This window comes from Psammomys obesus, unplaced genomic scaffold (genome assembly GCF_907164565.1).
Source record: "Psammomys obesus unplaced genomic scaffold, mPsaObe1.curated_primary_1811, whole genome shotgun sequence".
NCBI classification, from domain to species: Eukaryota; Metazoa; Chordata; class Mammalia; order Rodentia; family Muridae; genus Psammomys; species Psammomys obesus.
The window spans coordinates 15,274,672-15,295,621 of NW_026585686.1; the positions used below are offsets into that span (position 1 = coordinate 15,274,672).

Consider the following 20,950-nt stretch of genomic DNA (forward strand, 5'->3'; position numbering starts at 1 on the left):
TTTTTTTTTTTTTTTTTTTTTTTTTTTTTTTTTTTTTTTTTTTTTTTCCAGGGTGTATTTCTGGCTGCCTTGTCAAAAATCCGGTGTTCATAGATTTTTTTTTTAATTATATCTAGGTCTTTGATTAGATTCCATTGTTCAATGTGCCTGTTTTTATGTCAATACCATTCTGTTTTTTTACTATTATGTTTCTGTAGTACAACTTGAAATATATGATGGTTATAGCTCCAGCAGTTCTTTTATTATTCAGGAAAACTTTAGTTATTCTGTATTTTATTTATGCTTCCACATGAAGTTGAAAATTGTTCTTTCAATTTCTGTTAAGAATTGTATTGTGATTTTTTTATTTAATTCAATTTTTATTTTTTATATTAATTACAGATTATTTACTTTGTATCCCAGCTGTAGCCCCTTTCTTCATTCCCTCCCAATCTTACTCTCCCTCCCTCATCTCCTCCCATGCCCCTCTCCAAGTCCACTGATAGGGGAAGTCCTCCTTGTATTGGGATTTTTTTAATTGTTTTTTTTTTTTTAAGACAATGTTTGATGTCTTTCTCAGTATGTTTGTCATTTGTATATAGGAAGTCTACTGTTTTATATGTACTAATTTGCTGAAAGTGTTTGCCAGTTAGTTGTAGGGGTTCTTTGGTGAAGAAACCCCTTCTTCTTCTCTTCCTATTTGTATTCCCTTGAACTCTTTCAATTGTCTTAGTGCTCTAGCTAAGACTTCAAGTGCTGTATTGAATAAGTATGGAGACAGTGGACATCCTTATCTTTTCCCTGCTTTTAGTTGAAATGCTTATAATTTCTCTCTCTACTTCAGATAATGTTGCCTGTGGGCTTGCTGTAAATTATCTTTATTATACTGTGATATGTCCCTTGCATGCCGAGTCTCCCAAGACTTCTATTATAAAGGACTGTTTCATTGTATCAAAGGCCTTTTTTGCAGCTAATGAGATGATCATGTGGTTTCTGTCTTTCAGTTTATTTCTACAATGAGTTACATTTATTGATTTACATATGTTGAATGTTCATGCATCTCTCAGTGGAGCCAGCTTGATCATAATGTGGAATCTTTTTTATGCATTTTGTAATTTAGTATGCAAGTATTCTACAAAACATTTTTGTACCTATAATGTGTTAGTTGGAATAAAAATGGCCTCATATACATTTTATTACTTTGTCATTAACTGATAGAAACATTTTGGGAAATTTCTTAGTCTACAGCTGCTATTCTACTGCTGTGAAGAGACACCCTGACCATGACAACTCTTGTAAAAGACAGCATTTAATTAGGAGCTTGTTTACATTTTTGGAGGTTGTCCAAAATCACCATGGCAGGGAGCAAGGCAACACATAACCAGATGTGCTTGAGAAGTAGTGAGAGTTCTACAGTATCATCTGGAGGGAAGGATGGAGGGAGGGAGGGGGAGAAAGAGAGAGGGAGGAAGAAAGAGAAAGAGAGAGAGGGGAGATACTTAGTATGGGCTCTTGAGGCCTGAAAGCCCACCCCCAATGATGTACTTCCTCCAAGTCTACACCTACTTCAGCAAGGCAGCACCTCCTAACCTTTGCCATTCTTCCAAATAGTTTCTTCCCTAATGACTAAACATTCACATGTAAAAGTCTATGGAGGCCATTCTTATTCAAACCATCACAGGAAGTCTTGTAAAATGTGGCCTTGTTTGAGGAGGTGTGCCACGGGGGGTGGGGGTGGGGGTGTCTTTGAGGCTTCAACTGTTTATGTCAGACCCAGTATCTCTCTCTCTCTTTGCCTCCAACCTGTAAATAAGATGTAAGCTCTCAGCTACTGCTCCAGTACCATGCCTATCTTGTCTGCTTCCTGCCTACTCCCCACCATGATCACGATCACAAACTAATCCTCTGAAATAGTCATCAAGCCACCAATAAGTGTTCTCTTTTATAAGTTGCCTTGGTCATATGGTGTCTCTTCATAGCATTAGTAAAGTAACTAAGACATATATTCATAAAAATATTGTTCTATAATTTACTTTTGTTGTTGTTGTTGTGACTTTGTGTTCTTGTTATCAGTGATTAGGGTGGTTTCATAAAAAGAATTTGAAGCCAGGTGGGGCGGTGGTGCATTCAGGGAGGCAAAAGCAGGTGGATCTCTGTAGTTCAAGGCCAGCCTGATCTACATAGTGAGTCCAGGACAGCTAAAGCTACACAGAGAAACCTTGCCTTGAAAAAAATAAAAAAACCTAAAAAATAAAATAACTTATAAAAATAACTTAAAAAGGAATTTGAAAATATTCCTTCAGTTAGTACTTTTTGGAATAATTTGAGAACCACTGACATTAGTTTTTTGAATGTCTTGTATAGATTCTACACTGAATACATTTAACCCTGAGCTTTTTTTGGTTGGAAAAATTGTAATTACTGCTTCCATTTCATTAGGGGTTTTGGGCTTATTTAAACAATTTATTTTACCTTAATTTAACCTTTGTAAGCCACATATATCAAGAAATTTAAAATATGTCATTGATTCTCTAAATTTTCTTGGTGTCTGTAGTAATGTCTCACTTTTTATCTCTAATTTTATTAATTCAGCTCTTTCTCCATCTTTTGGTTAATTGGGAGAATAGTTTGTCAATCTTGTTGATTTTTTTTCCAGTGAAGCAACTGTTTCAATTTTTTTGTATTGCTTTTGTTTGCTTATTTGTTTATATTTTATTGATTTCAGACCTGAATTTGATTATTTCTATCCATCTACACTACTTAACTATTATTTATTCTTATTTTTATAGAGATTTTAGGTGTGTGATTGAATTACTAAAATGAGATCTCTCCAATATTGAGATATAGGGACTTAGTGCTAAGAACTTGTCTCTTAGAATTGCATTCTTTGTGTCCCATAGGCTTTGGTATGAGATGTTTTCATTTTTACTCAATTCTGTAAAGTTTTTAATTTCCTTATAGATTTTGCTCTAGATCTATTTTTCATTCATTAGTGAGTTATTCAGTTTCCATGAGTTTGTGTACTTTCTGTGTTTTTGTTGTTGTTGTAGATAGCCAGCTTTAATCCACAGTTGTCAGCTATGATGCTAGGTGGTATTTCAAATTTCTTATATTTGTTCAAATTTGCTTTGTATCTTAACATGTGCTCAATTTTGGAGAAAGTTACATGAGTTCTGAGAAGCAAGTGTTTTCTTTAGTTTTGAGTGGAATATTTCTTAGATGTCTGCTAAACTCATCTGGTTTATGATGTTATTTGACTTCAACATTTTTCTGTTTATTTTTTATGGATGCACTGTCTATTGATGACAGTGGAGTATTGAAGTCATCCATTATCACTGTGTGAGGGTCAATATGTGATTCTTAGCTATAGTAGTGCTTCTTTTATGAAAATGGGCATTCTTATGTTTGGTGCATAGATGTTTAAAGTTGCACTATGCTCTTGATTTTTTTTTTTAATATAGTAACTATACCTATCTCTTCTGATTATTTTTGGTTTAAAGTTTATTTTTTTCAGATATTACAATAGCTTCACTTGTTTTCTACTAGTTCCATTTGTTTGGAGTGCCCTTTCCCACTGTTTTCACTCATGTCTGTCCTTGATGGTTGTTGTGTTTCTTTCTTTTTAAAAAATATTTATTTACTTTTTTATGTGCATTAGTATGAAGGTGTCACATCCCTTGGAATCAGCATTATAGACAGTTGTGAGCTGCCATGTGGGTGCTGGGAATTGAACCCAAGGTTTTTGGAAGAGCAGACAGTGCTCTTAACCACTGAGCCATCTCTCTAGCCCCTAGTTGTGTTACTTGTATGCAATAGAAAGATGGATACTATTATCTAGCCCAGTCTATTAATATGTCTTTTAATTGAGAGATGGGAACATTGAGTCATTAATGAACAATATTAATTCCTATAATTTTGTTACTATGGTATGGACTTTGTCTCTCTCTTTTATTGTTTGCTCTGGGATTATTTATTACTTGTATTACCTTGGATACAGACAGCTTTCAGTCTGAAGTTTTCCTTTTAGTGCCTTTTGTAGAACTATTTTGGTAGGCATTGCTTAAATGTGCTTTCACCATGGAATTTTATTTTCCCTCTTTTGTTTGTAATTGATAAGTTTTGCTGGTTATAGTAGTCTAGTATGTCATCTGTGATCTTTCAGAGTGTGTATAACATCCATCTGGTCCTTATATCTTTCAGTCTTCACTGAAAAATCAGGTGTCATTCTAATGGCCCTTCCTTTATATGTTACATGAACTTTTTTCTTTCAGCTTTCAATATCTTTTGTTTTGTACATTTAGTATTTTGAATATTATGTCATGAGGATTTTTTTCCTGTTCTTGTCTACTTTATGTTCTCTACGCTTTTTTTTTTTTTTTTTACTTTGATGTCTTTCTTTAGATTGGAAATTTTTTATTATTCTGTTTAAAGTATTACCTGTAGCTTTGAAATGGGTTTCTTCTAATTTCTGAGTACCTATTATTCTTAATTTTAGTTTTTTTTATATTGTCCCAGAGTTCCTGGATATTTTGTGCATGGGTATTTTTGTAAAGATTTTATTTATTTATTTTGTGTATGAGTGTGATACCTGAATGTGTGCCTGCATGCCAGAAGAGGGCATTAGATTCCAGTATAGATGTGGTTGCTAGGAACTGAACTCAGGACCTCTGGAGGAGGAGACAATGTTCTTATCCACTGAGCCATCTCTCTATTCCCTGGATTTTTTCTTTTCATTTCTTTTTATTTTTTTTATGATTTAACATTTTCTTTAACTGAGCTACACAGAAGCAGAAAGACACACATGGTATATACTCACTTATAAGTGGATATAAGCCATATTATATAGGATAAACATGCTAACATCGATAGTCCTAAAGAAGCTAAACAACAAAGAAGACCCTAAGGAAAATGCTTAATCCTCATTCAGAAGGGCAAACAAGGTAGACATCAGAAGCAGGAGAAGACAGTGGGACAGGACAGGGCCTACCACTGATATCCTCTAAAAGACTACTGAGCAGGCTATCAAAGCAGATGCCAAGACTCATAGCCAAACTTTGGACAGAGTGAATGTAATCTTATGAAAGAAGGAGGAGATAGAAAGACCTGGAGGGGACAGGAGCTCCACAAGGAGACCAACAGAACCAAAATATTTGTGTGCATGGGGTCTTGCAGAGACTGTTGAATCAACCAAAGACCATGCATGGAGAAGACTTAGACCCCTGGCTCAGATGTAGCTCATGGCAGCTCAGTCTCCATACGGGTTCCCTAGTAAGAAGAGCAGGGCCTGTCTCTGACATGGACTCAGTGCCTAGCTATTTGATCACTTCTACCTGGAGAGGTGGCCTAACTAGGCCACAGAGAGAGAGAGAGAGAGAGAGAGAGAGAGAGAAAGAGAGAGAGAGGGAGAGAGAGAAAGAGAGAGGATCCAGACAGTCTTGATGAGACCTGATAGGCTAAGGTCAGATAGTAGGGGAGGAGGACTTCCCCTATTGGGGGACTAGGTGAGGGACATAGGAGGGAAGAGGACTGGAGTGTGGGACCAGGAGGAGACGAGGGAGGGGGCTACAGCTAGGATAAAATGTAAATAATAATAAATTTTTAAAAATATTTAACATTTTCTTTAACTGAGCTATTTCTTCTATTTTGTTTTTAATTTTTGAAAATTTCTCTTCTGTGTGTTTTAATCTGTGAGCCTTACCTCTGAGTTTTTTTTAACAGCCTGAGTTTTTCATCTCAAGGTTTACTTCAGTTTGCATTTTTAATGATTCCATTCATTTCTATTTTCATGTCTATCATTATTTTTATTTTTTTCATTCAGTTCATTAGGCATTTGTTTATTTGTATCTTCAAGGTTCTTGAGTATATGCATACTTGCCATTTTGAAGTCCTTGTCCTGTATTTCAGCTAAATTTCTTTCCTTGGGACAGTTATTGGGGGTTACTGGCTTCTGGATGAAACATATTTTCTTTTCTTTAAAAAAAAAACTTATTTATTTATTTAATGTATGAGTGCTCTATCTGCATGTATATCTGCATGAAAGAAAGGGTATCAGATTACAATATAATGATTGTAAGCCACCATTTTGTTGCTGAAAATTGAACTCAGGACTTCTGGAAGAGCCGACAGTGCTCATTCACTGGGCCATCTCTCCAGCCTCTGAGATGTATTTTCTTTCTTTCTTTTTTTAAAAGATTTATTTATCTATTATGTATACACTGTTCTGCCTGCATGTACTCCTGCACACCAGAACTCATTATGGATGGTTGTGAGCCACCATATGGTTGCTGGGAATTGAACTCAGAACCCTTGAAAGAGCCAGTGCTCTTAACCTCTGAGCTGTCTCTCCAGCCCTGCGATGTATTTTTCTGATTGTTTATGGTATTGTTTTGTTTTGTTTTTGAGATCCAGTTATCTGGAGTTGTGTCATTTGGAGATTTTGGTATCTTGCCTTTGTTGTGTGTATGTTCTTTTCCTTGGTTGTTGTTGCCCAATATGAGTCTTAGCTAAGTGTGGTGCTGCAAGGTCCCTATTCCCACCCTAGTTTGGTGGTTATGCTTATACAGAGTAGGTCTGCATGTCATATGGGGAGTCACAAAGCAATGCAGTTGATCTAAAACAAATGGCTGAAAAGTGTGGCAGGGAGGAATTAGCGATACTTTAGATTCTGGATTTCCACCAAGTCCCAAAGGGATGGAAGTGGGCTGCGAGGTAGGCAGTGGTAGGCTTAAGAACAAGTCTGGAGAGACCTGAGTGGAAGACAGGAAGGAGGGTTAAGTGTGGTCTTTAATCTGTTTTTGAGTTTAATAATTTTTCAGACAAGGCAAATGTGATGGCTCTGGGTCTACAGTAGAAACAAGTTCTGTGTCAGCTGAAGTCATAAAGAAATGGAGACGGGTTAGAAGAAAAAAAGATGGCGGAGAACTAAGGGGGGCTCGATCAAAGCTCTGCACAAAAAGGACAAGTCCCAACCATATCTGTGTCTTAATACCAATAATTTGGCCAATGGTTTCTTTTATACTGGAGTGTGTTTCTCATGCTTATTTCTCTGCTTGGACCTTAGTAACTTCAGTAGAATAGTAGGCAATCTTCTCCATTACCTAACACACATCGTCCTATAATTTCCAGCCATTACTTTACATAAAATAAAACTGAATGATGAAAAAAATATTTTGCCCCAGAGTATTTTATTAGACAATCCTGCTACCATATTAACAGACATACAATCTAGATGTTGACATAGAAATGCTAATTTTACTATACAAAGATACAGCTCCAATAACAGTAATACGGCCCCCATATCTCTTGTTATTTCCAAGAAATAAACTCATTGCAAATTATTTCCAATGTTCATAAATATTAGACAAACTACAAAGTATGCTGTAAATACATAACATACATTATATTCCAAACTCAGAAATATATGATTCTTTACCTGTATCATTCTCATTATAAAGCTCATATTAGAACTAAAGAGAAATGTGTGTACACTTACTTGCTTTCTCTTTCTCTGTGTACACAAATCCACAAACATACACAAAATACTTGAATAAAATAATTAAGCACTTGAGAGTCTACAGATCATGGTATCTGGGAGAGAAAGGAACACTAGTATACCAAAAATTCCTCACCTGGGGCAAAATAAGCACAAGTAAGTATGTATGAAATGCATGTGGGCTATGTCTATATAAATACACATATATTTTATAAATACACCATAATATAGAATATTCACATACTATGTACTTGCTTTGAACTCTCAATCTCAAAATTTTATATACTATCTTTTGAAGAATCCTTTCTTCACTTGATTCAAACAACTGATGAAACTTTCTAATAAAAACTGAATATTTCTTAAAGGCTTTCATTTTCTATCAAATAAATGATGTTATATGATCCCCGTGTTGGGCATTTTGGCAGTTTGTTTTAATTTAGCAGTCCTTATTCTGTCTTCCCCTAAGACAGAGTATTTCTACTCTGCAGTGAATTGTTCTTCAAGAGAAGGACGATGCAAGCCACAAATGTTAAAACTATCTGCATCTTGCTCCTCATTACAAATCTGCATGCATATATTACATGTTATATCTGTCTTATTTTCTTTTTATATTTTATAATATAAATATGCTATCTCCATAATTTAAAAATATTATCCAACTTAAACATTATTTTTAAAAATGAAGGATAGATGAGTTTTTAGCATTTCAAAGAAAATACGAAGCACAATTAAAAGGGTGAGTAATTTTCTATCAACTGTATTGGAATATCCCCATGCCAGAGCATATGACTTCAAAGTCATATGAGAGAAAAATTAAAACTTCAGTCAAAATGTTGATCGGTAGCAAAATTACAAAATAAATGGTTTCATGTCCAGGTAATATAAATCATGGATGCAATAGCAAGTATATATTATAATGCCTTTATCTAAAAGTCTCAAGAGCTGACGTTCAAAGCTTACTTTTAATGCTTACTTCCCAAAGTAATTACTTAATAGAACACTCAGAATGTGCTCATTTTGTGTGCCCAGTCTCTTCACAACCAAAGGCAATGAGCTGTTTTCAACATAAAAGAAACTATGTTGTAAACTCCATACCTCTTTATTTCTTACTGGTAACACATCTTTGGTAAGAGACAAGCAATGGAAAGCACCAGCTTTCTATCTTAGTTCACTGACATGAAGGAATGCACTACTGGATTTATCACTTTACTTTACCCAAACAGAACTGGCGTATTCATTTCATTGATTCAATAGAAGCCTCAATTACAAAAGAGTTCAGAACTTAGAGAAATCCATAAAGGAAATCTCTCTGTGTCTATGTCTGTCTCTATTTGTCTCTCCCTCAATCTCTGTCTCTTGTTATTTGTTTGTCTATCTCTACTCCCCCATTCTCTCTTTCTTAAACACACACAAAAACATGCATGCATGCACACACGCACATGCACGCACACGTACACACACACACCTTGAAAGTTCACTCAGAGAATATTAATAAAAACCATGAGGGAGCCCAAAAATTAACCCTAAAAATTTCTCCACTTTTATTAACTAAACATGATTTTATGAACTCAGAAAATGAGTTCACAGCTCTTTACATTGAGTGTCATGTATCACCATCACTTTCATACAGGCAACCACATGCACTTGCCTAGTAGTCTCTCCAGAACTCTTTGTTGCCACTTTCCACTTGCCAAACTCCTGCCTGCTTTCCCTTAGATTAGTACACAATAACAATTAACTAGTGGATCTTTTACAATTTTACTATCACAAGTACTTTCAGTTTCTTTTAAAAGCACTCTGCTTCCCCAGACCAAACAAATGGACAAAATGCAAATAAAATTATAAGATTATCATGGCTTAAAACTTTGAAAACTAGATCCCACAATGTCAACTCAATGTTCTCTATGGTCATATATTCTAATCAGGTTTTGAGAACTTACTATAGTTTCTTACTGTAATTTTTCAAAGTCATATGCAGGTAATAAACTATGGATTAGTTAGCCAAAAAATATCTTTAAAAAATCAGGTGTCAAAACATTAAAAAATTTGACATGCATTAGTTTTACAATATGTATACTTAAATAAATCCAGAAAGCTTCTTTTTTTTTTTGCTAAAAATTTATGAAAATAGTTAGAACCCATAAAAATAGTTTTTTTAAAAAAAACTGAAAAACCCAGCATCAACTTATTTGTATAGGCATCAGTAAGAGGACATTATTTTCACCAAAGGTTATATTAAAAAGATTTCCCTTGTATTTTTACTAAAATCCTGATTTTTCATTATAGCTCACAATAAAGAAACAGGAATACCTAATTCTAATGTATTATATTATTATGATAAGATAAAGAGATTTTTTTTGTTACTTCATGATTGCCTTTCTGAGTGAGTACTCAAAGAACTATATTTGATTTAACTTGACTAAAAATCAATGAAGTACAGAAAACTTATTTCAAGCTTTAAGCAGTCAGCTAAGAGAAAAGACTACCTCTTGATAACTCAAGGCCATTCAAAACCTAGCATCTACTGAAAGTGATACTGCTGGTATGGAAAATAGCCCTTAGTGTTATCAGATATGAACCTTATGAACAACCCAGCATGTAGAGGAAGATGTTAACTTTTCCAGCTACCCACTCTTTCAGGGGACAATAGTATTCATAGTGAAACTGCTCAAACTCTGGTGTCTGACGGATTTCGCATAAGAAGGAGAGATCAATACCTGACTCCAAAAGGAGGAGGAGCAGGGGAAACACAAACAGCAGCAGTCCCAGGCCCACCACAAGGAGCCTGGAGAAGCTCTTGATCAGGGGATTGACCCAGACACGGCCAGTCAGGATGGAATAGCTCCATGACAAAGCTTGACGAGCTTCCTTCAGCTCTTCCTCTTCAGCCATCAAAAAGGCATGTTCATCTGCCTCCAGTTCCTCAAATGAATCTGTGTCTTCTCTTTCTAACTCCAGCCTAGATGGACAGTCAAAGAGCATGTTGATTTCATCATCATCCACTGGGGTAGGGAGCAGGCTAGAGCTGGGATTGTATGCTAGCTCAGAAATGGTCAAGGGGTCTTCTTTTACTTTATCTTCCTCTTCACTTGGAAGATCTGCACACTGAGCTCCCTTCACTGGTGAGCTGGCAACCAGGGGCTCAGAAACATCCACTTTAGGTAACAGGGCACCTGGAAAGAAACATTATTTTATAATGTTTAAATTTCAGATTTTATTCTTTCACAAAAATATGTATGTATAAACAAAAAAAAGTTTAAGGAACGTGTGAAACTGTTCAGTAGCATACTGTTATTAGAAAAAAAATCATGCTAGTAACAGATTCTACATCATAAGTTCTCAGCACAACACAATAAACCTGAAATAAACAACACTGATCAAAGTTTAAAGTATATACAACATTTAAGTATAGGATTCTGGTCTGCAAACCTCTAACTAGAGTACAGTCATTAAGAAAAATGTGAAAACGGTCAAGGAATATGTGAAAATTACAAATTCTTTCAGAGTTCAGCATTTTAACATCAGAGTATTATGTGAATTTGACTTTATAGGGATAATTGAGTAATCATTCTGAAGTATTGCTTTCTATTTTTTATTCCAGGCATAGTTTTGGGATTTCTGTTGCTATTATTACACTAGCTTAGCTTCTAATCCACAAGTCAAAAATATGAAGAGTTCTGATGCCCAGAATGTTTAAAGCAAAGCAAAGCAAAGTTAAAGAATTCAATCCATGAATGTTTTGGATTTTAGATTTTGAAGTTAGCAATACTCAAACATTAAAGTGTACTAAAATGTTCCAAAACAAGAAGAAAAGAAACCCTGTGAAATATAATTTATTTTTGACCAAAAGCATTTGGGCTAGATTCTCCTCAACGTGTAATTGCAATCATGTGGAATGTACAAACCTGCATTTTTCTCTTTATTTAACATTTTAGTACATATGTTTACATGCAAATTGATTATAGTTATTGCTATTATTTATAAATTAGGCCAAATTTTCTCTGTAACTTTATTTATCTACTGGTAAGATAGATACTGGAAGAATTAAGAAAGAAAAAAAAATTTCTAAGTTTGCCTTTGCATATGCAGCTTTTTACTTCTGTTCATATCAGTTCATTTTCTAATTTTCTACAGGTACATATCCAGAAGGCAAGTTGATTAAAGTGCTTAAGATTTTTTAAATGTTTACTGAGAAACATGTGTTCCTTAATATTAGTTTTTTTTAACATATGTGTTATCTAGCCACTTTTTATCTAGGCTACTAATTTTGAGTCTTAAGTGAATAATGGTAAATAATGAAAACATCAAAGAAGTGTTCTCCATCATAGAGCTATAATACAACATGAAATTGGCAACCAGGTAAATTAATTAGGCAATTGTAAAACAGAATATCATTCACAATTCTCTTGATTTTTATCATTAAGAAAAATGCCAAATATTTTCCAGTAGCTCTATCCTAAGAGCAGAAAACAGTTTAATTGGAAAATATCATGTAAATAAGCCATATACAGTTATGGGTATCTATGTTACTTATTGTATACTGCAAATAGAAACGTCTCTGACGAGGACTGAGAATGCATTTACCTGTAGGTATAATAATACATCACTAGCTACTGGTTTAGTACTATGTCCACTTAGCAGACTATTTATAAGGCCTATTTAGCTATAGGTTCTTTACCTGACAATGATGTCATGTCTTTTGTGGAGCAGGATTTAAATCTAATGAAAAAAATTGTTAGTTATTTGCATGATGTTCATGCCACTCTTTTAAAGCAATGGGTATCTTCCAGATGGCTAAGTATTATTGTAGCTTAAAACGTTCACAGATGGGTAATATTGATGATTACTTTTCTCCTCTGTTAGTAAGCAAATCACCTTCCAGCAGTATTTTATTTTATTTTTATTTTTTTCACAATTTATTCATTATATATCCCAATTGAAGCCTTCTCCCTCAACTTCTCCCAGTCCCACCCTCTGTCCCTCTTGCCTTCTATCCCCTTCTCTTAGTCCAATAAAAGGGAGAGTTCTCTTCCTCTGTCATCTCCCCATAGCTTATCAGTTCTCATTAGGACTCCATGTATCCTCTTCTTCTGTGGTCCGGCAAGACTGCATGGCCAGGGACGATGCAGTGATTTAAGAGCAGGAAATCCAGTTCATGACAAGAGGCAGCCCCTGCTCCCCTTACTCAGGTACCCACACGGAGACTGAGCTGGCAATCGGCTATATTTGAGCAGGGGATGTAGGTCCTATTCGTGCATGGTCCACGGTTGGTGCATCAGTCTCTGCAGGACCCCTGGGCTCAGATTTTTAGCTTTGTTGGTCTCCTTGTGGGGCTCCTGTCCCCTCCACTTCCCTCTATCCACTCCCCTCTTCTTCCATAAGACTGTGCATTGCCCAAAGTTTGGCTGTGTCTTTGCATCTTTCCAGCAGTGTTTTAAACCTAACATAGGCCAAATCTCAGTGAGTAGAGGAAATTTGGGTCTGAAGTTCCAATCCTAGCCAAGGAGCTATTGGAAAATTTACCAGTTTTCTCCAAGAGGATATCCCCTGTATTCCTGGGTTAGTCAATCACACTCCAGTAGAATTCCATGTATCTAAGCACAAATTGGTCTTTATAGATTAAGATAAGATACTAGATTGGCTGGGTAAGGATGGGGAATGGATTTGAAAAGTGTATTGCCTTGTTTTATGTCAACTTGACACAAGCTACAGTCATCTGAGAGTAGGGAACCTTGACTGAGAAAATGCCTCTAAAAGACTGGCTATAAGCAATCCTGAAGAACATTTTCTTAACTGCTGTTGATGGGGTAGAGTCCAGCACACTGTGTGTGGTATTACATCTGGGCAGGTAGTTCTGGTTCTATAAGAGAGCAGGGTGAGCAAGCCATGAGGAACAAGACAGTAGGCAGCACACCTCCACATCAGTTCCTGCTTCCAGGTTCATTCCTTGTTTGAGTTCCTATCCCAAATTTCCACAGCACTGAACTGTAGGATGTGGAAGTATAAGCCAAACAAGCCCCCTTTCTTCCAACTTGCTTTTGGTCATGGTATTTAATCTCAGCAATAGAAACCTGAACTGGACAAGAAATGTGTGTATGTGGGATGAACATAATCAATATACATTATTCATAATTGTCAAAACACTAAGAAAAATAAGAAACAAAGCAAAATAAAAACCAACCTATAGACACATGGCTAATAAGCATAAAAATTACTTATTATTGAAAAACACTATGGAAATACAAATTAAAACCATCAGGCCTTTTATAATCAAAGTGGGTTTAAAAGAAGTTACAGCAAAAATTGTTGGTGAAGAGCTGTGTATTACTTGCAAGGATATAAAGTTCTTAGTCAATATGAATAAAAGGTAGTTGTTCCTCAACAAGTCAATAGAGCATGATCATATCACCCAGTCATTCCATTCATATTCCAGTAATCTGAAATAGGCACACAAAAAAAACTGGCTAACAGGGCTGGAGAGATGGCTTAGAGGTAAAGAACACTGATTGCTCTTTCAGAGGTCCTGAGTTCAATTCCCAGCAACCATATGGTGGCGCACAACTATCTACAATGAGATATGGTGCCCTCTTCTGGAGTGCAGGTGTCCATGCAGATATTATGTATATATGTATACACTGTACACATAATAAATAAATCTTAAAAATAAAACCTTGCAAACAAATGTTCATAACAACATAGTTTTGCTTTTTGACAAGTAGAACTATGTTTATTCTTCTTCTTGTAATTGGTTTAATTCAAATTCAGTTAATATGATTATTTCAGTTACATATATTTTCCTACAAATACTACCATGTCCTTTCTTTTATGGCTAAAAAAAAAAATCTGTTGTGCACATACACCACATTTTTCTTTAACCATTCATTTGTTGTTAGACATCTCAGGTGAATCATGAAATAGCTGTTGTGAATAGTACTTTAATAAACAGCATGCAAGAAGTGCTGTGGTATTTGATGTGGAATTTCTTCTTCTGGAATGTTCTACTCAGGTCATGCATACAATCTCTTTCTAAGTTTTGAGATCCTGCCAGTAGTGCCTGGATTAGTTTACAATCCTACCTACAATTCATATTTACTTTTGTCATTTGTTTTCTTCATGGTTATTATTGTGACTAGTGAGACGGGATCTCAGTGTACTTTTATTGGCATTATCTGATGATCTATGTAGGTACTTTTACCTATAAATTTCCTTCTTAGTGTTACTTTTACTGTAGCCCATAATTCTATTATGCTTTTTCATTTTTATTCAATTCTACAAAAAACTATAATTTCAGTTTTTTTTTTATTTCAGTGACCCATTCATCATTCATTCATGTGTATGTTCTCCATGGCTGTGTATATATAGTTTCTATAATTTTTTCTTGTTTTATTCCCTAGTAAGAAGATGTAATAGAAAAATTAATTGAAATTTCCTGTATTTGTTAAGTGTGTATGTGTGTCTGTTTTAGTATATGATCAATTATAGGGAAAGTCCCTAGGGTTGCTGATGTACACTCTGAAGTATTTGGAAGGAATGTCCTATAAATCCCTTGGTTCATTTGCTCTATGATGTTCTTTAATTCAAATGTTTCTGTTTCGTTTTTTTTAGGAGGGCCCATCTCCCAGTGAGAGTCAGGTATCAAAGCTGACCACTGTTATACTGTGGAGGTTATTCTGTGTCTTTACTTTCAGTAGCTTTTTTTCCCCCTGCAATAGGGTACATTGATGTTTGATGAATATATTATTTTAGATCTAATATAGGCTTGATAGATTGTCCCCTCAATTAAAATAAACCTATCTTTACCTCTTCTGATTAATTTTGGCTTGAAGTATTTTTTTTTATCAGATCTCAAAATAAAAACTCCTGTTTGCTTCTTATTTAAAATTTCTTGGAATAACTCTATCCATTTGTTCAGGTTAGATCTGTATTTTTGAGATGTACTACTTGGAGGCAAGAAAGAGATTAGGCCTATTGTAGAGGGAGGGTAAGATCAGGAGGGAATGAGGGAAGGGGCTATGGCTGAGATACAAAGTCAACACACTGTAATTAACATAAAAAATAAAAATTTAGTTAAAAATTAAAATATCCAATTTGTTGCTGGTCTTTTGATTCGGAAATTTAGATGAGCAATATTCAGTTATTTTTGAAAGGTGTTGAAGTCCTGCAGTTTTGTTGTGTTTATGGGGTTTTTATTTGTTAGTTTGTTTTTATTTCTCACTTATTAACATTTTTTGGTAGTTTTTTCATCCCTGGTTATAGTTCTCATCACTGCAAAGTATTACTTCTAGTACTTTATGTAGAGTTTTGTTAGTGATAACAAATTGCTATAACCTGTGTTTTTTGTGGAAATATTTTCTTTTCCTTGAATTGTGACTTGTTGCTGTTGTTGGATGTATTGATTAACAGTTGTGGTCAAATAGAAAGACCTATAAGCACCTAGTTTGCACACCTCCTTGCATTTCAGTGGTGGGGTTTCTACATAATGTTAATTAAGATGAAATAATCGCTCATTTTCTTAAATGATTTTGTCTCTGTGAATGTCTGTGCACTAAGTGAATGCCTGGTTCCTGGGCATCCTGAAAGAGAGCATCAGATCTCCTGGGACTTGTTACAGATGGTTGTGAGCCACCATTTGGGTACTTGAAGAACAGTTAGTACTCTTATCTCTTGATACACCTCTTTCAGAGTTTTTTATATGTGTTACTAAATTTTTCATTTCCAGTATATGTTATATTCCAAGGAACAAAACATAGTAATATACATATTTTAATGGCCAAATAATATACAAAGGGATGTAATAATTCACTTGTAGTATTTGTATATCTTTATTTTATTTTATATTTTTATTTTTCAATTATGCACTAATGTTTTGCTTATGAATATGCTTGTGTGAGGGTGTCAGGTCCCCTGGAACTGGAGCTGCAGGCAGTTTTGAACTACAATGTGAATTCTGGGAATTGAACCCTGGTCCTCTGAAGAATAGTCAGTGCTCTTAACTGCTGAGCCATCTATCAGCAGCCCCTTTATATCTTTATTAAATTCCACTTTCATATATTGTATTGACTTCTTTATTTTCTTTGAGACATGGTCTCACTGTGTAGCCTGGGCTGGCCTGAAACTCTATGTTATTAAGGGTGGCCTTTACCCCACAGAAATCTGCCTGCCTCTTCCTCACAAGATCTGGGATTAGAGGTGTATAAGTCATGCCCAAACCTGACTTCTTTAGTTTATGTACCTGTATGTGTTCTCTTGAATTACTCTCAGAATTTTGTTTCTTTTTTGATTTCTTTGTGAATAGTTTTTAATTATTTTCCCTATGCAGCATTTTTTTTTGTCAGAAAACCCAAGCCTGTTTTATTACATTTTTGATTCAAAAAAGTGTTTAATTTGTGATTATTTTCTTTTTTTTAATGAAATCAATATCTTATTCATAATTTGCACATAATTTTGAGCACTTGCTGATTTGGGGGGCTTCCTCTGCATATAGACTTTTGCATATCACATCCTGTAACTACCAGCAACAGGAGGCAAATGAGAATAAGTTCCCTGTCTAGATGAAACCTAAAGGGTGATTTCACAGACAACTATGATAGATGTTGTCAGGTGGATGGGTGAGCAATTAAAATGGCCTTTCCTATGCAATATATTTTGATCATGGTCACCCACTCAACTTTTTTGAGATCTTGCACACACATTCAATTTCATGTTCTTTTCTGTCATTCTCCCACAAAAATATGAAAATCATAAAAGCAAACAAGACGTACAAGACAAAAAGCATGAAAACAAAATAGAATAAAATCTTACAAACAAACCATGACTCTATTTAGTGCTGGCCAACTCCTCCTATGCTTGAGAACTGAGGTTGATAAACCCAGTGACACTTTATTACAGAAAACAGATTTTTCAATTACCAGAAAGTATAGCTTTTTAGATAGGAGTGGGACTTTGTATAATACTCACTGATTATTATTTTTAGTTAGGAGTGGGACTTTATGTAGTACTCACTGTTATCTTTTAGAAAATATTTAAAGAATTTCTATTATATTGTGTATGTCATTTATCATAATAATTTATATCCTTAAGAGTGTCTATTATAGAGAAATCCATTTCTAAATCCATTGCATGAATGTCTTATGGTAAAAAAATGTCAATTTAGAAAATTACATAAGTGAATTATTATATCCCTATGTATATTATTTGGCCATTTAAAATATATTACTATGTTTTGTTCCTTGGAATATAACATACTTTATGCCATAGACTAGCATAAAACTGATGCCATGTACATGTACAAATAGTAAGAATATTCATACATTTAGTTTGTCATCTATAAAGCTCTCATTCAAGAAACTATAATCTTGTTAAAAAAATCATACAATATCTCATGTTCTTTTAAGTACGTTATAATTTTATGTTTGGGTATAGTATAGTCATGGTTATCTAGACCTTCCATCCATAAATGGAAACCCTGCTTTAAAAAATGTGAAGATGAAGAAGTACTTTCATCTTCTCTCACTACAAAGAAATCTAGAAAAACATGCCACCATGCTTCCCTCTCATGTCTTCTGAATATAGAGTACGTTTTCTTAGCATAGTAAGATGCTGTCTTGTTCTATAAGGGATATGCTTTCTCTTTTCCGTTTAGCTTTTGCTTCTCTATTTTTTGTCTCCCCTTTTGTTCTTTTCTCCTTCATATAAAAAGTTGGATACCACATTCATACTTAGTTGTTCTCTGAAGTTTTAGTGAGAGTGTGTAACTGAAAGAAATTATATTTCTTTAGGTACAAGATGACAGCCAAGGGCATAGTACATACCAGAAATTTGAAACATGACCTGAAGTCTTATCTCAGCAGACAGACAAACACAATTCTGCTGCAGGTAAGGCTTTACCAAAACACAATGTTATATTTTCCACAGTGGAGAAACAACTTAACTTGATTTAATTTAAAAATACTTGCTGAGCCTTTATTATGATTTAGAACACTGACTGCCAGCAAAAATGTAATCCATAATTTTATCGAAGCCTTTAAACAATAAACTGTATTAAAATTAATTTAAATAATGCTTTACTTGAAAGCAAGGTATCAAAAAATGTATCACTTTAACATACAGTTACATGAAATAATTAGTTCACAGTCTTCACTGCTACCAAAAATTAGAGATTTATGTGTGTTGCACATGTAAAGAAAGTTTCAACTGGGACCAGCCATGCTGCTGGTGGTGTTCAGCAGCTACATGGGGCATGTATGGTGGGCTGCACAACTCTCACCGAAGTGATGAGTTCTTTGCATGCTTCACCTTCATGCCCATCACCGTGCTGACATTTCCTTCATATTACAGGTAAATCTTAGAGAGAAGAATTAATTTGGATGAATTAATGAAATTTGTTAAGTAGCAAGGCCGTGTTGCACTTTCTAATTCAGTTAACTTCAGGTGAGTAAAATCTAAGCTCCAGAATAACAACAAAATCTGCTCTCATCTCTATCCAAATGGATTTTAAAGAGTTAAACATAAAATTCCGTTAGCCCTTTGAAAGACCTATACTGATACATCTGCAGCAAACTTATTTCAATTTTCATTACATGCTTTTGATAGCTCTACTCGTCCACATGACGCAACCTAGAATCTCAATGGAGAGGAGAGTCTCAGTATGGAATTGTCTATATTGAGTTAGCCTGTGGGTATGTTTGTCAGGGGACAATCTTAAGTAAGTTAACTAAGCTTTGAAGATCCAGCCCAGTGTGGGTGCTACTATTCCTCATGCAGGAGATCTTGGACTTTATGGGTAGAAAGACACCAAGATGAGCAAAAGTAAGCAAGCAGGCAATTTGTATACATTTCATTTACTCCTCATGGCTATGGATTTATTAAGGAGGGAAGAGCAAGAGGAAATGAAAAATGTAGAGACAAAAGCTAAGTGGAACAAAAAAAGCATATCCCTTATAGAACAAGATGGCACCTTGTTATGCTAAGAAAACATTGTACTCTCTATTCAGAAGAGGTGAGAAGGAGGCATGGTGGCCTTCATATGGATTTCTTCATAGTGACAGAATATGAAAGCACTCCTCAACTTCACATTATTTAAAGAAGAGTTTTATCTTATTTTTAAATGAGAAATCCACACTTAGCACTATCATGCTTGCTTCTTTTTTTTAATTCACTTTACATCCCAGTTGTAGCCCCATCCCACCTTGCCTACCAGTCCCACCAACCCTCTCTCCCCTTCCCCTATTCCTCAGAAAAGGGAGCCCTCCCACCCCTGAACTTTCCTGGTAGCTTTTTGATCGCTTCCCTCTGGCAGGACTGCCTTCCCCAGCCACAGGGGAAGAGCACATGCTCAGTTCTCATGCATGCCTCTTATCTAGGCTGAGAAAAAAAAATGGATTAGCTAATTAAAATGTTGAAGAAAAGGAGGTCTAGATAAAACGTCTAAAGAGAGTATTAGAAGGATTTTAAGGACCCCTACATCTTACATAATCATTAGAGGTTGACTTTCCAGCCATTCAAGGTAGGTTCAGTATCAGAATTAGAATAATGTCGGTGAGAATGGTTAAATGTTGGCTAGAGTGATGTTGCTGAGTCTGATTGGTTTCTTTTATTCAGAAGGTCCTATCACTGAGAGTAGCTAGCCTAACAGGCCTCTCCTCATGGTTGTTTAAAAGGCAAGAAGAGAATAATAAGGAAAACTTGCCAGATGAAGCTCCAGAAAAGAAGGCAAAGGAGATAAGAACTTTGCACAATATATCTTCTTTTGTTTTACATATAGAGAGCTGTGTATCTTTAACAAAGATTCCTGCAGACTAAATCCTTTTGTACTGGCAGCTCTTCAATCTACATATCCTACAAATGAAATGCCTGCTATTGTTTTGTACTTGACCATGGCCTGAATATAAATTAGACAATAAAAAATGGCCATGAGATGGAAATATTACTTCTAATATCATTTTACAATTATATATGTTTTATAAGGGTCAAAAAAGTAAATGGTTTGAGATTCATAATGTATTCTTTGCTCACACCAGACATACACAAGGAGTGGTATGCTGACCCCAGTACTCCAGAGTGCCCCTATATCAGGGGAATATCTAAGCTGCTAATGTCCTCTTGCAGGTTCAGTCACTCTTTTTTTTTATTAATTATGTTTTATTCACTTTGTATCCCCCAATAAACCCCTCCCTCCTCCCCTCCTAATCCCACCTTCCCTCCTCCTTCTTCATGTATGCCCCTCCCCAAGTCCACTGATAGGGGAGATCCCCCTCTCCTTCCTTCTGATCTTAGTCTATCAGATCTCATCAGGAGTGGCTGCATTGTCATCTTCTGTGGCCTGGTAATGCTGCTCCCCCCTCTGGGGGAGGTGATCAAAGAGCAGGCCAATCAGTTTATGTCAGAGGCAGTCCCTCTTCCCATTACTATGGAACCCACTTGGACACTGAACTGCCATGGGCTACATCTGTGCAGGGGTTTTAGGTTATCTCCATGCAT

The 20,950-nt window shown here is 35.3% G+C and overlaps 1 protein-coding gene across 3 annotated transcripts in view; it reads right to left on the bottom strand.

The window, feature by feature from the left end:
* The window catches only part of Frmd3 (FERM domain containing 3), a 197,013-nt gene that overhangs the window by 3,971 nt on the left and 172,092 nt on the right, over nucleotides 1-20,950 (bottom strand). For 2 of the 3 annotated variants that reach the window (XM_055630131.1, XM_055630149.1), the window contains one exon: nucleotides 9,853-10,644. In XM_055630131.1, the coding sequence (XP_055486106.1) occupies nucleotides 10,052-10,644 (593 nt within the window). In that variant the 3' untranslated portion in view covers nucleotides 9,853-10,051. Of the gene's footprint in view, nucleotides 1-9,852; nucleotides 10,645-20,950 lie in introns of those variants that run through there. The other variant, XM_055630140.1, reaches the window with a different exon arrangement.